Source organism: Leptonotus elevatus, chromosome 5 (genome assembly GCF_054856555.1).
Source record: "Leptonotus elevatus isolate MCC_2025b chromosome 5, RoL_Lele_1.0, whole genome shotgun sequence".
NCBI lineage: Eukaryota > Metazoa > Chordata > Actinopteri > Syngnathiformes > Syngnathidae > Leptonotus > Leptonotus elevatus.
In genome coordinates this window covers 1,222,206-1,237,813 of record NC_141243.1, presented here as the reverse complement: position 1 = coordinate 1,237,813, position 15,608 = coordinate 1,222,206, and the positions used below count along the sequence as shown (strand labels likewise).

The 15,608-nt window shown below is 36.7% G+C and overlaps 1 protein-coding gene across 1 annotated transcript; it reads right to left on the bottom strand.

Annotated features, from left to right (window-relative positions):
• Positions 1-99: 99 nt before the first annotated feature.
• Positions 100-14,499, bottom strand: cnot6l (CCR4-NOT transcription complex, subunit 6-like). The gene is made up of 12 exons (XM_086076624.1): positions 14,376-14,499; positions 12,600-12,721; positions 11,953-12,139; positions 9,433-9,518; positions 9,257-9,346; positions 7,805-7,873; positions 7,559-7,716; positions 6,439-6,593; positions 6,176-6,327; positions 5,894-6,100; positions 2,337-2,593; positions 100-2,080 (listed from the first exon to the last, which is right to left on the bottom strand). Exons 2-12 carry the CDS (start codon positions 12,709-12,711, stop codon positions 1,829-1,831), a joined length of 1,725 nt encoding a protein of 574 aa, XP_085932750.1. The 5' UTR covers positions 12,712-12,721; positions 14,376-14,499; the 3' UTR covers positions 100-1,828.
• Positions 14,500-15,608: the final 1,109 nt, after the last annotated feature.

The window sequence follows — 15,608 nt, the reverse complement described above, 5'->3', positions numbered from 1 at the left end:
CAAACAAAATGAATACTGCACAGTACATAAAATAAACCACAGTAATGACATTTCATTATGCATGAATCATTTACATAAAAAAGAGAAAAAAAGACAAACAACAGGCATATAACTTTATTGACCAAGTACAGTCACACGTTTATTTTATATTCCACATTTTTTTCTTTAAAAAAAATATTTGCCTGTTGGTTGTATTTCGATGTTATTCCAACAAGAAAATAACATGTGAACATATTCAGTGCCTTGTTGAAAATATTGTGTGGAAACATGTCAAATACTTCCCAAAATTAGGCATTGTCAAAATGGCAGTGGTGTTTTATTCCTATTATTACAAATAAACAAAAACATTTTGAAGTGCCGTCAAGACTCAGGTTCCGTAGTTTACTATGTTGAAGATGTCAGCGTTAAAATATTCCATCCAATATTCTGTCTTTAAATGCAACTTAGTTAATACTTCACATTTGGCTTAAAGTGACAACAATGCAATTTGAAATGACACATTCGAGAACCGTCATGAATAACAGAACGAAAGAATATTAGGGCCACACTGAAAAGAAAACATGTACCCTATATAACTATCACAATCAAGTCAAAATATTATAAGATTGTTCATTTAATTTTTTAGAAAAAGCGATTTTCTTTGGGGGGAAAAAAGGTGGAATTTTACAAGAAAAACGGATTTTCTAAGAATGAAATTTGCAGATTACAAACAACAAAAACGCATCTATTCTTATAACAATTTGTCTTTTTTCCTTGTAATATTATATTTCTGGTTATGTTACAACTTGTTGTCCCATAACATTAAGGCTTTTTTTCTTGTATAATCATAACTTTATTCTTGTAATTTGATGGGTTTATTCTTGTAATATGAAGACTTAACTCTTAACTCGCAACTTTATGACTTTCTTTTCCCAGTAACAGTATACCTTTTTCCAGAAAAAAAAACATTGCAACCTTGTTCTTGTACTATTCCGCCTTTCTTTGTAACTTTGACTTCTTCATCAAAAATATCCAGCTATACTCTTGTACAATTACAATTCATAATACAATTTTATTCACGTACCATATTAAAAAAAAAGACTATTCTCATAATATTAAGACTTTACTCTCAAAAATTTTAATTTTTTGTTTGTGTAATTTCTTCTGTCTCAATGAAAACTGTCTTAATGTTCTGATATTTTTCTTTTTTTGGGGGGGGCTTGATTTCTGTAACTTTTTACAATGGCTATAATAAGTCTACACACCCCTGTACAAATGCCCTAAAATATATTTTTAAGAGGGGAAGTGATTGCACAAGTGTGGGGAGAGTACTTCTGTAGATTAAAAAAAAAAATAGATTAGCACAGGCCACATTAATAGTAATAGGGGGTAAAAAATAAAGTGTTGAAATAATTTACGGTACCTTGGTCTCATTTTTTCCCATCACAAAAACCTGGCATTTAAAAAGGGGGTTGCAGACTTTTTATAACCACTCACAACATTATTGCTCATTTTTACACTTTGGTTAGCGTTTTTTTTTTAACTGTAGTGTTTTATTTAAAAAAAAGTCGGGTTTACAAACTATGATCTGTGTCGCGTGGTAAAGGCAAACAGCATTTTTACAGCGTTTCAAAAATATTACTGAGGTCACTGTGGCAACATTTGGTTTTGAACTGCTATGAAGGGGAGGAAAAATCAAAATCAAAAAATTTCAGTGTGCAACATCAGGCAAATGACTTCCCCTTAGAAGACGTCTTGATATGAAACTGTACAAGGTCTTTTGAGGCGGGGGGAAGGGGGGGGGGGGTTAAAAAAATAAAGGCCTTATCTTCCACTTCTTTAGGCAGCACTACCTGTGGACGGGGGGCAGGTGGAGGCCGTTGAGCTGGCGCGGCGGCGGCGGCGGCGACGTGGAGGAGGAGGGCGGCGGCGGCGGGGGTCGCAACTCCAGCTGGGCCAGCAGGGAGAAGTGGTCCGAGGGCACGTGGGGGTGCGGGCAGCCCGTCAGGTTGTTGTCAGACAGCCAGCGGGCGTCCAGCGGGCCCAGCACACCCAAGGCGCTCATGTGCGTGCGTGAGAAGAAGATGTAGTCGATCACACCCTGGGGAGAAAGAAAATCTGAATCCGTTTCCTGCTCCGACAACCTTTTAAGTGACAATTTCGGTCTGTTAATTTTCACCCTGATCTATATTTATACTTAGAATTTTATTTACATTTCTATATTTAGCTGGTCATGTTTGCAACATAAATATAAAACATATATAATATAAGTGTTGCAAAAAAAAAAAAAGCTAAAACGCAAAACTGCTCATCTTTGCCACCGACTTGCAAATGTGAAGCCCGACGACGCAGGTTACCTTGAAGTCGTACGTGTAGTTTGTGCAAGGCATGACGTGGCTGTCGTAGGCGCTCTTGAGCTGGAAGCTGTGCGTGACACTGCCACCGCCGTTGCCGGCGGCGCCGTTGCCGGCGGCGCCGTTGCCGCTGCCGTTGCCGTTGCTACTGCCGGCGCCGTTGCTGCAGCTGAAGTTGCTGAGGCAGTCGTTGTAGCGCAGCTCTTTGAAATCTTTGTGGTTGTCAGCCACGCCGCCGTTGCTCAGGTACTCCACCACGCCTGCGCCACCCGCCCCCCCACCCCCAAAAAAAAACATTAGCACCGTTCAAACACACAGTTTGCCGCAAAAGTATGGAGTTGAAATCATGCCAAAACCCCACAAACACGCAAAACGTGATTTACTCAGTCCTCCTGTTGACTTGGCGGACTTGAAAAAAGATGGGAGGGGAAGTTGTGGCTGCCTTAAACTGATTCAACAGCGCCCCCTGTTGTAAAGTTTGAGGACCTCCTCGGTGGAATATTATTAAGTTACGTGACAGTGGGAAGATTATGCCAAAAGTCATGTGACTGTTATCCGTAGTTACAGAATTGCTTTTTTTTGTATGTGAAGGATTAATTTTGCACTTGAGCTATATCTTCTTTTCCATACTTGAACGATTTGTTTTTGTACTTGAAATATTTTTTTGTACGCGAAAGATTTTAGTTTGTACTTGAAAGATATTTTTTTGTAATTGAAGAAGTTTCTTTGCATGTGTAAAACATGCTGCATTTGTTTCTGAAGCAGGATGTGTTGGTTTCATAGTTACAGTTCTTATGTGCAAAACAAAATGCATTAGTTTGAGAATAATTGTTTTGTATTTGCAAAACACGCCGAGTTTGTTTGTGATTTGCTGGGAGTGGCGTGAATCCCGTTTTGTGCGTTTGTGGGGTTTTGGCACGATTTTAACTCCATACAAAAGTGCCATACCACAAACGTAATAAAACAATATTATTCTTAAATAAAATCTGATTTTCTTGAATTTACAACTCCTTTCTCCAAAAATACAATTTTATTCTTGGTAAATTTAAACCTCTTTGCTTAAAAAACATACATATTTTTTTCTCTTAATAATATGACTTTATATTTGGGTAACTGGTAATTTTATTTTCTCAGCATAATGACATTAAAAACAAACAAACAAAAAAGTTTTACAATCTCTCCTGGAAGACTTTATTTTCAGATTTTAATTTATTCTTTGCAATTTTCCATCTTTTATAACATAAATATATATATTTTTAATACTGTATTCAGATTACTTTTTTTTTTTTAAAAAATCCTTTAAATCACATAACTTTACATTTTTCTAAAAAAGATAAAATTTTATTCTCTCAACTTCACGACCACTTTATCAAAAATGATGACTTTTTATTATCAATGTTACAACTTTATCGTGGTAGCTTTACAAAGAAATATTACTTTATTTTTTAATTCTTGTAATTTTATACTTCTTTAAATATTGTATTAATCCAACATTTTTTTGGGCAATATTACGACTGTTTTCTAAGAAATGCGTATTTGTTCTTTACTTGAAGACACTCCACCCTAAAAAAGGTGTTTCTATATACATATACAACGTGTTCATCTCATGATAACATGATTTCTTTTGGGCAAAAATACATCTTAGCTCTTGTCAGAGGTGGCAAATCCAGGTGCAGAAAGTCAAATCCCTGCCACAGTTTGGCTTTAGCCCCAGGTGCTAGCTAGCTAACTAGCTCCCATTGGTGCTGCTTTACATTTTTAGGGAGCTAACAAGCTAGCATCATGGGCTAAAGCCAAACTACGTTTACCACAAACGTAATAAAACAATATTATTCTTAAATAAAATCTGATTTTCTTGAATTTATAACTCCTTTCTCCAAAAATACAATTTTATTCTTGGTAAATTTAAACCTCTTTGCTTAAAAAATATACATATTTTTTCTCTTAAAAATATGACTTTATATTTGGGTAACTGGTAATTTTATTTTCTCAGCATAATGACATTAAAAACAAACAAACAAAAAATCTCTCCTGGAAAACATGCGACTTTATTTTCAGATTTTAATTTATTCTTTGCAATTTTCCATCTTTTTTAACATAACTATGCATTTTTTTAATACTGTATTCAGAATTTATTTTTTAATCCTTTAAATCACATAACTTTACATTTTTCTAAAAAAGATAACATTTTATTCTCAATCAATGTTCCAACTTTATCGTGGTAGCTTTACAAAGAAATATTACTTTATTTTTCAATTCTTGTAATTTTATACTTCTTTAAATATTGTATTAATCCAACATTTTTTTTGGGCAATATTACGACTGTTTTCTAAGAAATGCGTATTTGTTCTTTACTTGAAGACACTCCACCCTAAAAAAGGTGTTCCTATATGCATATACATTTACAACGTGTTCATCTCTTGATAACATGATTTCTTTTGGGCAAAAATACATCTTAGCTCTTGTCAGAGGTGGCAAATCCAGGTCCAGAAAGTCAAATCCCTGCCACGGTTTGGCTTTAGCCCCAGGTGCTAGCTAGCTAACTAGCTCTCATTGGTGCTGCTTTACCTTTTAGGGAGCTAACTAGCTAGCATCATGGGCTAAAGCCAAACTACGTTTACCACAAACGTAATAAAACAATATTATTCTTAAATAAAATCTGATTTTCTTGAATTTACAACTCCTTTCTCCAAAAATACAATTTTATTCTTGGTAAATTTAAACCTCTTTGCTTAAAAAACATACATATTTTTTTCTCTTAATAATATGACTTTATATTTGGGTAACTGGAAATTTTATTTTCTCAGCATAATGACATTAAAAACAAACAAAAAATCTCTCCTGGAAAACATGCGACTTTATTTTCAGATTTTAATTTATTCTTTGCAATTTTCCATCTTTTTTAACATAACTATATATTTTTTTAATACTGTATTCAGAATTTATTTTTTAATCCTTTAAATCACATAACTTTACATTTTTCTAAAAAAAGATAACATTTTATTCTCAATCAATGTTCCAACTTTATCGTGGAAGCTTTACAAAGAAATATTACTTTATTTTTGAATTCTTGTAATTTTATACTTCTTTAAATATTGTATTAATCCAACAATTTTTTTTGGGCAATATTACGACTGTTTTCTAAGAAATGCGTATTTGTTCTTTACTTGAAGACACTCCACCCTAAAAAAGGTGTTCCTATATGCATATACATTTACAACGTGTTCATCTCGTGATAACATGATTTCTTTTGGGCAAAAATACATCTTAGCTCTTGTCAGAGGTGGCAAATCCAGGTGCAGAAAGTCAAATCCCTGCCACAGTTTGGTTTTAGCACCAGGTGCTAGCTAGCTAACTAGCTCTCATTGGTGCTGCTTTACATTTTTAGGGAGCTAACTAGCTAGCATCATGGGCTAAAGCCAAACTGTGGCAAGATTCAGACTTTTAACTGGACCTGGATTTGCCACCTCTGGCTCTTGTTCTGAAACGGCTTTTTTCGTACAACTTTAAGAAACGCCGCAACGGAGAGTCTGCCAAATTGAGCTCGACGGCGTCCGTACCAGAGTCGGGCAGCGAGTTGAGGTCAGCGCACAGCACGATGGGGATGGAGGACGCGTCCGACTCGCCCGTCGCCCTCTCGCCGATGCTCTTGAGCTCCGACAGGAACATGACGGTCTGGATCAGCTTGACGTCGGAGTACTCGGGGTCCCAGTGCATGTGGGCGTTGGCCACCAGCACCAGAGGCCTCTCCGGCGCCGTCTTCGCGCCTAAACGTAAACAACATCAAACTTGCTTTCGTCGTGTTGATTCGTTAAAACAAAAGTAACAACGGTCCTTCTGACCTCCGGAGTACAAGTCCTTGTTGACCTCCAGCAGCACGGCCACGCCGATGTTGTCCTTCGTCATCACCCTGTTGAGCATCACCTCGGAGCCCTCGGAGTTTGCCATGGCCACCTGGTTGAACTCCACCGTGTGTTTCTGGACCAAAGTGAACCTGCGCACATCCAGCGTTTCAACTAAACAAAAACAAGCCAGCGTGACGACGCGGGACGGGACGACGCGGGACGGGACGGGGCGGGGCGGGGGGCAGGGAGGGAGCCCTCACTTGTCCGTCTTGAAGAAGATGGCGCAGCCGTCCACGTGCTTCCTCTCCTGTTCCGACACCAGCTTGGCTCGTGATTTGGGGCAAAAGTAGCCGTCGTAGCCTCGCGACTTTAGCGTCTCCAGGAAGAAGGCGTAGTACTGCTCCGTCTCCACCTCCTGGACACACAAGACAATTACAATTACAATTTTTAGCACAGGCTACTTTTTTGTAAATTACAACTTTTATTTTTTAGATCACAACTTTATTTTAGTAGGTTCATCATTTCTTCTTCTAAAATTAAAATTGTTCTCAAAACCTTTAAATTGAATCATATAACTTTTTTTCATATTATAAAACATTAAACTTGGACTTCATTCACAAAAATGCCTTTTTTTTCTAGTATCTTTACAACTTAGTTTGTAAAATATTGCAACATTATGACTTATTCTTGTGTAAGATCAACAGTTCTTTGTCATAAATTATGGCTTTTATTTCTTAATATTACAACTTTTTAACTTGTAACTGCATATGTTTTTCCTTCTAATATTACAACTTTCTTTTGTCGAAACAACTTAATTCTTGTAAATTTATGATTTCTTTATTGCAATATTCTAACATTTTCTTGTTATTTTTTTGTTTTTACTCTAAGTTTGTCATATTTTTGGTAACTTGCAAGTGTAATTTTTTAATGTCGCAACTTTACTAAAGTAGCTTCACAACTTTTTATTTTTAATATAATTTTTTCCCTTCAAATATACAACTACATTTTAACTTCTAACATTTTTTCCTAAAAAATATACTTCAAAATAATTAAAAAAAAATCCAACTTGTTTTTATTTTATTTTATTACAACTTTTATCTCTTAATGTCACATCTTAACTCTTCACATGTTTTTTTTTAAATTTCTATTACAACTTTTTTCCCCCTCCCAAACACACACACATTTTTTCACCTCAATAACATACAACTGACTTCTTTTTTTTTTTAGGTTTAATATTACATAAAATTCTTTCGAAATACATATTTACTCTCGTATTTTTGTGACTTTTTTTTCCAATAGCTGATTGACTGCAATAAATCTGATACGTGCTTCCTCAAGTGCTGCTGGTTTGGCTAGCGACAATCTGGCCAAGGGTCTCACCTGCAGGCTGACGACGTCGGCGTCGCAGCTGTTGATCTCCTCCATGATGCCTTTCTTGCGGTACTCCCAGCCGAGGGCCCACGAGGGGCAGTAGCCGTACAGCTGCCGCGTGGCGTACTTGTCGCACAGCACGTTGTAGCACATGACGGTGAAGGCGGCTACGGCGGGGAAAAGGGGCGGATAGACGGCGCCGTCACCGCGACGGCAACCAACACGTGCGGCTTTTGAGCGGCGAAAACGGCCAACCTGAGGGGAGCGACTGGTCGCGCTCCTGCAGGGTGATCCACGGCCTCTGGGGGAGCTGCTCTGGATGCACTGCAAACACAGCGGCTGATTAGGCAGGACAGGACGAGCTCGTCGCGCCTCAGAAGTCAACAAATGTGTCGACAGGGCAAGAACGAAGCGCTGCGAAAATAAAATCTCGCAACGCTTTTGAAGGCCGACAACGTTCCTTTTCTTTAGTACAACAAAGTATCAAGTGTTCTTGACACTCTTGTCAGTCTTGGTTTTTCATCCAATAAAGTGAAAATAAATCTCACTGGCTCCTTTGATTATTAAAATAAAATAACGCCGCTCAAATTTGCAAACTTGGCAATATTGTGAATGTTTGCTCTCGCAGTGAAAATATACTTTTGTTCATCACCTGCTTAAAACATTTCAGGCAATCAGTTTACAAACACGTTTTTTTTTTTTTAAAAGGTTTTGCCACCTTTTGTTCATTAAAACCCAATAACGATATTCAACCTAGCAGTCTCCATTCTTGCAAAAAAGTGTTAACTAGTAGAATCATGTGCTTAAAATTTGAAGTGCATTTTTCAATGTTGTTGTCACCACGGTTTATTGAGACAAAGTACAACATTGAGCTTCCTGCTTGGTGCGGGTGCAAGTCTTATTAGCTCTTCATTTCAACTAGGGCTGCTCCATTATGGGAAAAAATAATCATCACCATTATTTTGGTAATAATTGAAATCAAAATTACTCAAACGATTATTTTGGGGGTAAAAAACAAGAAAATGTTTAAACATTTAAAAATATTAAGACAAATAAAGTTATTTGAAACACTATACAGTAATTATGTAAGTTTGATTAAATGAGTCATTTTAAAATAAAAAATGCAAATATATATATGTTAAAAACTCAAAATTAGTATTAATAATCTGTTCTTTTTGTTTACTATTATGCCGACTCTGTGGAGTGTAATAATTGAAATTGAATTTCGGTAAATTACACCGCCCTAATTCAAACAGTGATGAAAATATATTTCTTTTTCCATCACCTGTTTTAAGAGTTTGCTTTTCGAAGGCAAGCAATTCATTAATACTTGGAACTTTGGTTGATTAAGACAAAGTAATCACATCTATTCATTGTTCTATTGCAAGTTTTTGCTCTTCATTTGTTTACGTTTGATTTTTGAAGATTGTCATCAGTTTGGTTCATTAAAGCAAAGTAATGGCACCAGTCAACTTTTTTTTTTTTTTTTTTTTTTTTTACAGTTTTGAGAGTCTGTACCTTTCATCCAAAATGGTGAATAGTTCTTTATGGGTCATTTTATTATAATGATCACAGATATATATATATATATATTTTTTTTTTTATAATTACATTTTCTAATTGAACATTGTGTTGGTTGTATTGAAATTGTTACATGTCGTTTGAGGAGGGGAAAAAAGTACAAATAAATGTTTTATTTGCATTTACCGGCTAGATTGTCAAGCATGTAGTTTAAAAGCTTCCGTGTTCCGTCGGGCTCTTGGTACAAGTTGAGGATGTCTTGTGACAGGGGGTTTCCTGCAACAACATCAACAACCGCCACAGATCAAAGATGACTTTTCAGGCCCAAGTGAGAATGCAAATCGCTCGGTCGACTGACTGACCTTTCAGTCCCAACGTTTGTAACTGGAAAAGCTTCCCAAGTTCAAAAGGCAAAACTCGTAAAAGGTTGTTGTTTAAAAGCAGCTCCCTGAAATTTAAACAAAAACAACAACAACTGAGGTCTTTGTTTTGTTTTTAGCTGACATTTGTAGGATTTGTAGGATTTTCCTTTGAAGGATACTTCAAAGCCATCAAAATAGCGTGAAACTTCACCACCACAATTTCGTCGATTGCGCGACTTTAAAAAAAAAAAAAAAAAATCACATTTAGTCCATTATTGCTAAATTGCATTTTTGTGACTCTTTTGGTGAAGTTTGCTTAAAGCATTAACAACAATTGTATTTCAATTTGTAACGCCTCTCGACATTGCATTTAATGCTTCTTAATGTCGTTTAAGTCTTCAATTTTACGGAATTCCATGATAACTTTTAATGACCTGCGAAAACCCTGTCTGAGTCTTTTCGGGCTTAATGTCTACCATTTATAATACATAATGTGGATAAGAAATTTAAATTTAAGGTAGCAGAAAGGATGACATTGGTGGTGGATAATGTGTTGGAATGTGTCACAATAGGAAAATCATGGAAAAAAAGAGAAATGGTTTATGTCAGTTATTTCAAAGCTGGATGGAAATAATTTACACAAAAAAAAAAAAAAAAAAAAGATGTGTTCATTTGTGATGACTACAATATTGATTTTGCAAACCCAAACAATCACAAAGTGACAGAAGAGTTCATTAATACAGTATATATTGCAAATACAGTAAAAATAATCAAGATAACAAAAACGCAATGCAGACGAGTCAGGTCGGTTTTCAGAGAGACAGGCAGGTTATGGTTCGAGGGGAATTCCTAACTTCAAGAAAGTATTCGAGAACAACAATGTCCAAACATAGAGCAGTTCCAAAAGGAAATATAAAATCAACATTTTTGAAAAGTATAGGGAAGAAGAAGTGCTTTTCAATGAAACCTAACAATGGTTGATGTTATTATTATTATTGATTATTATTATTAGTGCTATTGATAAGGAAAAAATATAAATGTATCTGTAAAAGTATGACATATATGCATAAGGCACACTGTTCAATGTCTTCACTATTAATAATTACCAGAATAACCTTTGTTATTAATAATCAAGATATATTGTATACTATCAGTTTTTTGTTTGTTTACTACACATTCCTACTATTTATTGAGTAACGGATGTTAAAGGGGTAGGACCCGATACTTTTAGACTTCCTCCTACTCTTTTTCCAACATGAATGTGTAGCTCATGATTGGGTGAAACACTGTCAAACTTTCTTATGTTGCTTTCGTTGCGTTTGTTGTTTTATAGGTTTTGTGTATTTTGTTTTTGCACTTTTATAACCAGTTTGTTTTTTTACATATATATACACACACATGTTTGAAATAAAATTGAGGGGAAAAAAGGGATCCGGAGCAGAATTTTCTGTCTAGAAGGTGTTTGACCATTGGAAATGACAAAATAACGAGGGGTGGGAATCTTTGACTGTCTCACAATTCCATTTGATTCCAATTTTTGGGTCCGCGGTTCGATTCAGAATCGATTTTCAATTCAGAATCGATTTTCAATTCAGAATGATTTTTGATTCAAAATGATTTGATTGACAACGATTTCGGCTTCAATTTATAGATGCGCAAAGAATGGTCGCTAATGCTAATGAGCGCGCTACTCGCGGCACTCTTATCACTCAAAAGAACAGCCATTTATACAAAACGCTTCAGGAATGTTTACTGAGAAGAATCTTAACATTACTCACCGGCATATGCTCTTTCTACGCTGCAAAAAAAACGACTTTCATTGAAATAACTTGCTCGTGACTTTTTCCTTCTACTCTCTAATGTGGCTTCAACTTAACGGTTTATCAGAACGCGCGGAACCACACTGCCCCCCTAAGTGGCCAAACCGTGTACAACATGAACGGCACTACCAATAAAGGCACACACAAACGAGGGGGCAAGACACTAAGACGGTATCAAATCATTTAAATGAAATCAATTTTGGGACATTTAGAATCCATTCTGAATCGTACTAAATGAGGATTGCGATTCTTATGATACTCGATTTTTTTGGCACACCCCTAAAAATGTCACTTCTAGGAAAAACAGTAGACTTGCTGTGTATTTTCTGGGATGGCATCTTGAGGCATTTTTGTGTGTCCACTCATGATACACATGACGACCAAATTTCATGTTCCAATCCTCCATAAATTAGATTTTCCTGTGAGTATTCTCATTCGTCCCGTTCACTTAATAAACAAAAGGAGGAAGGCTTAACAAAGTCCATAAAATCCAAAATATTGGTACGATCTTTATATTTTCTGACTATGAATTGGGCTGCATGCGTATAGATGTGCACGTACATTTTGGTCATTGTGTTTGTACATCAAGTGCCATTTTTTTTTCTATGAGCGCACATCAGTGTCGTGTTCCTTTAAAGGACCCTTTTTTTAAGTTGTCGTCCAAAATGACCCTAAACTTGCTGAAACTCGCGCGTCCTACCTGAGAGCGACCATATTGCCCAGCTCTGCGGGCAGGCTGCGGAGCTTATTGGACGACAGGTTCAGGTAGACCAGCATGGGCAGCTTGGCGATGTCGGGGGGGATACGCATCAGGTTGTTGTCGTTGATGTGGAGCGCCGTCAGGTGCGTCAGCGTCCACAGCGAGCTGCTCAGACTCCGCACTCGCCCTGACAAACAAATTGCATTGAACCTTGAAATATTCTTCGCACATATCGATTGTATGTTAGGGCTGTGCTAATTAAAAGAAATTCAATTACAATTTCAATTTTTACACCCCACAATTATAAAATCAGCATAATTGTCAAAAAAAGATTAATCACAATTTTGAGTTAAATTGATAAATTTGCGCCTTTTTATTTTTTTATAACAAATTTTCGTCCAAAACAAATTTGCATAATTATAGTGTTTCAAAGTTTTTTATTTTGTCTAAATATTTTTTACATTTAAACATTTTCTTGTTTTGTATCAAAAAATAAATGATCGTTCTAATAGTGATTTCAATTATTATCAAAATAATCATGGTGAATATTTTTGTCATAATCGAGCATCCCTATTAGTGTGTTGTTGTTGTTTTTTTCCCTCGCTATATGACGGTTCATCATCGGCGGCGCCGTCAGTGTTACTAACCGGATATCTCTAGCTCGGCCCACTGAGACTTCTTCCCGTTAGCCGCCTCCTCGGCTGACATGATGGTGTAACATCGGCGAGGATCTGGAGGATCATATTTGTCCTTTGGCATACCGCTCAAACTGTTAATTAAAACAAAACAAGACATTTTCACAGAATTCATTAAGAATAAATCGGGGTGCTGTAAATAGGATCACATAAAAACCGGGTAGCTTACTTCCCATCTGTCAACAACAACAATTAACAAAAACGTCACTAAGCAAATTTCTCCAATTTTGTTAGCCAACTCTAGAATGAAAAATGGTACAATCCCTTTCGTAGATATATGTCATACTCGGTACTAAAAAAAGAAAAAGAAAACTTCATAGCCTGCTAGCAAACACATAAATCAATAAAAACATGGCATTATTTTTTTTTCCACTTTAATTTTTGTCAACTCCACCATAAAAAAACAGGGTACAGTCCAGTTTGTCAAGTTGTAATAATTAGGACTAGACCGATTTATCGGTCGATATTAACACTTAAATTATACATTATCCTGATTGGCTCAATGTACTGTCATTATTGAAGTCGGACCAAGAGGCCATCACTTCTAAAGCGATTTGACTCCTTGAGCCATTTTCAGCAGTAAAACGTTGAGATTTTGTCCAGAATTAATGTGATAACATTACTTTTCATGTACAATTAACACCTTTAAAAACTAATTTTCCATTTGCTGTTGACTGAAGATGACATCATCTGTGCTGAGGAAGTAGGTAATGACCAATCATGGATTACCTGTTTTCTGGGTTTGGTCATGGTCATAATATATATATATATATATATATATATATATATATATATATATATATATATATATATATCCATTTAAAGGAAGAAGTTGATGAGGTTTTGTAGGATACTACATGTATATTGGTTTAGTTTACTGTCTACGTTGTAAGTGGATAAATCAGCCGCTCTGTCTTAATTGTGGGTCAGTCCACTGGAAGGAAAAACAACCAAAAAATGACATCAAAGCTGCTCCAGAACAGCAGGCCCAGCGGGCATTTCACCACTGTACCCGACGGTCAGTCCAGCCCTCGATCCAGTGAATCCAGTTCTCCACATCTTCTGTGAGCCAGTTAGTCAAACTAACAATTTAACCAACAAAACACAACATGCTGTCTTTTCCATGTTTTCGGAACGTCAACAAAAATAACATAACGCCACGTGGTTACAGAGTTAGTCACGCATGTGATCACGTAGCTGCAGAAGCTATAAGGTTAGCTGGAGGTGACAAGTTTGCACAAAGTCTTACATAACCTGTTGACACACACCTTTAAGAGTTATTTGGATAAGAGGCAGCAAAGAAAAAAGAAAGTAAAAAAAAAAAAAAGGAAGCGCTAATGGAAACTATGCAGCGTGTCTATCAGCTGGGGCAACAGCTGAGGCATGCATGCACGCGTATGCGCATGCGTAGGAAGATCCAAACATAGCTGCCCTCCACGTGACCACCAGCTGTCACTCACCTAGCAAGGCAGGTATGGCCACGCCCTCGAGCCTGGCAAGCGACTTTATTTATACGAGTAGGAAAAAAAAAAAAACCATGTCGAATAAAGCACTTAGGAGTAACCGGGACATTTTTAAGTTGTAAAACAAAGTCAGCCAGTCTGCCATGAAAGAGCAACACAGGCGATTTTACCGGCCGACATGTGAGTGCTGTACATGTACAAGGCACCAGGACGACGTCGACAACATGGCGCCATTAAGCGACAAATTCCACCAGTGAGAGTTTACCTTCATTCGTGGACGGTGGCAGGCGAGTGGCAATGATCGGCGTCCGCGTCGGCGTCGGCAGCGACATGCAGACGCGGCTGGTGTCGGTGGGAGCACGTCCGTCAACAGCAGACCCTGAACGTCTCGGAAACAGGAGAGCGAAAAATAAACGTCACTTCCGATTCATTTCCGCTTGTTAATACGCATGCGCGAGAGTTTGCTGCAGTGAAGCTTTTTTGTAGTTGTTGTGTTTTTGTTTTGTTTTGTTTTTGTTTTGCTGTATAACACATTGACTAACAACTTACCCGTCATGTAAAAAAAAAAAAACTTAGTTGTTGGCATTAATTTTGTAAGGATATTTTTAAGCATGTGGAAGCAGCATGCATTGCGACTGTCAGCGAGACATTAATTTTATTTACCAGCTGACGAACTATAATTATAATTAAATACTTGAAATGCATGTAGTAATTATATATCAAACATCGTTACAGGAAGGCTAGTAAAATAGTTTTAGAAAATGGTATGTTAGAATATTATAATTTACCCATTATTTTTAATTTTTGTATTTTTTAATTATTATCGAGCAATTGTACACAAACAAATAAGGCACACATGTATCATCAAATGACAAATTACTTGACATAGAATTAGCAAAAGCATTCTAACAATATAATTAAACATAGAAAATAAAAGGAAAAATATAAAATAAAATGTATATATATAACAACAACATCAATTATATTTGCAAGAGGACTATAATACATCAAATCTTTCCGACAAAAAAAACTAAAAGAGGGGCTTTAATATACATAACCAATTTCAAAGACTTACAAAATAAATACAAAATAATTCCAGATTGTTCCAGTTGCGACCTCAAAGCACTTTTGAACTTGCTGCCATGTGTCAAGTTGATCACCAGATGGCGCTACATGCACACAGCTTGGTCCTGGCCTGTCAGAGAGCGAGAACAAGTATAATCTTTTTAAATACAATTAGGTGAAGTAAAAAGTGCTAGGAGCCGAGTGACTAGTAATAAAAATAGAGAGGAAAGGTTGTCGTTTTTTTTTTCAAATGTTCTTTTAGGTCCTGAGTGGTTTGAACAGTCTCCAAAGGCTACGTTGCCCCAAACACGGCACCTGCGTCTCCCTGGCAGCCAACGCGCGCGCGCACACACACGCGCGCACACACACACTCCCCCACACACACACACGGATACTTGTACTTATTAATTGTGAGGACATCCATAGACATAAT

Coding starts and splice junctions, on each gene's coding strand:
- cnot6l (XM_086076624.1), bottom strand. CDS start 12,711: ATGCCAAAGGACAAATATGATCCTCCAGATCCTCGCCGATGTTACACC. Junction 6,101..6,175: donor CAAGGACTTGTACTCCGGAG/GTCAGAAGGACC, acceptor GTTTACGTTTAG/GCGCGAAGACGGCGCCGGAG. Junction 2,594..5,893: donor CAACTCGCTGCCCGACTCTG/GTACGGACGCCG, acceptor CGGGTGGCGCAG/GCGTGGTGGAGTACCTGAGC.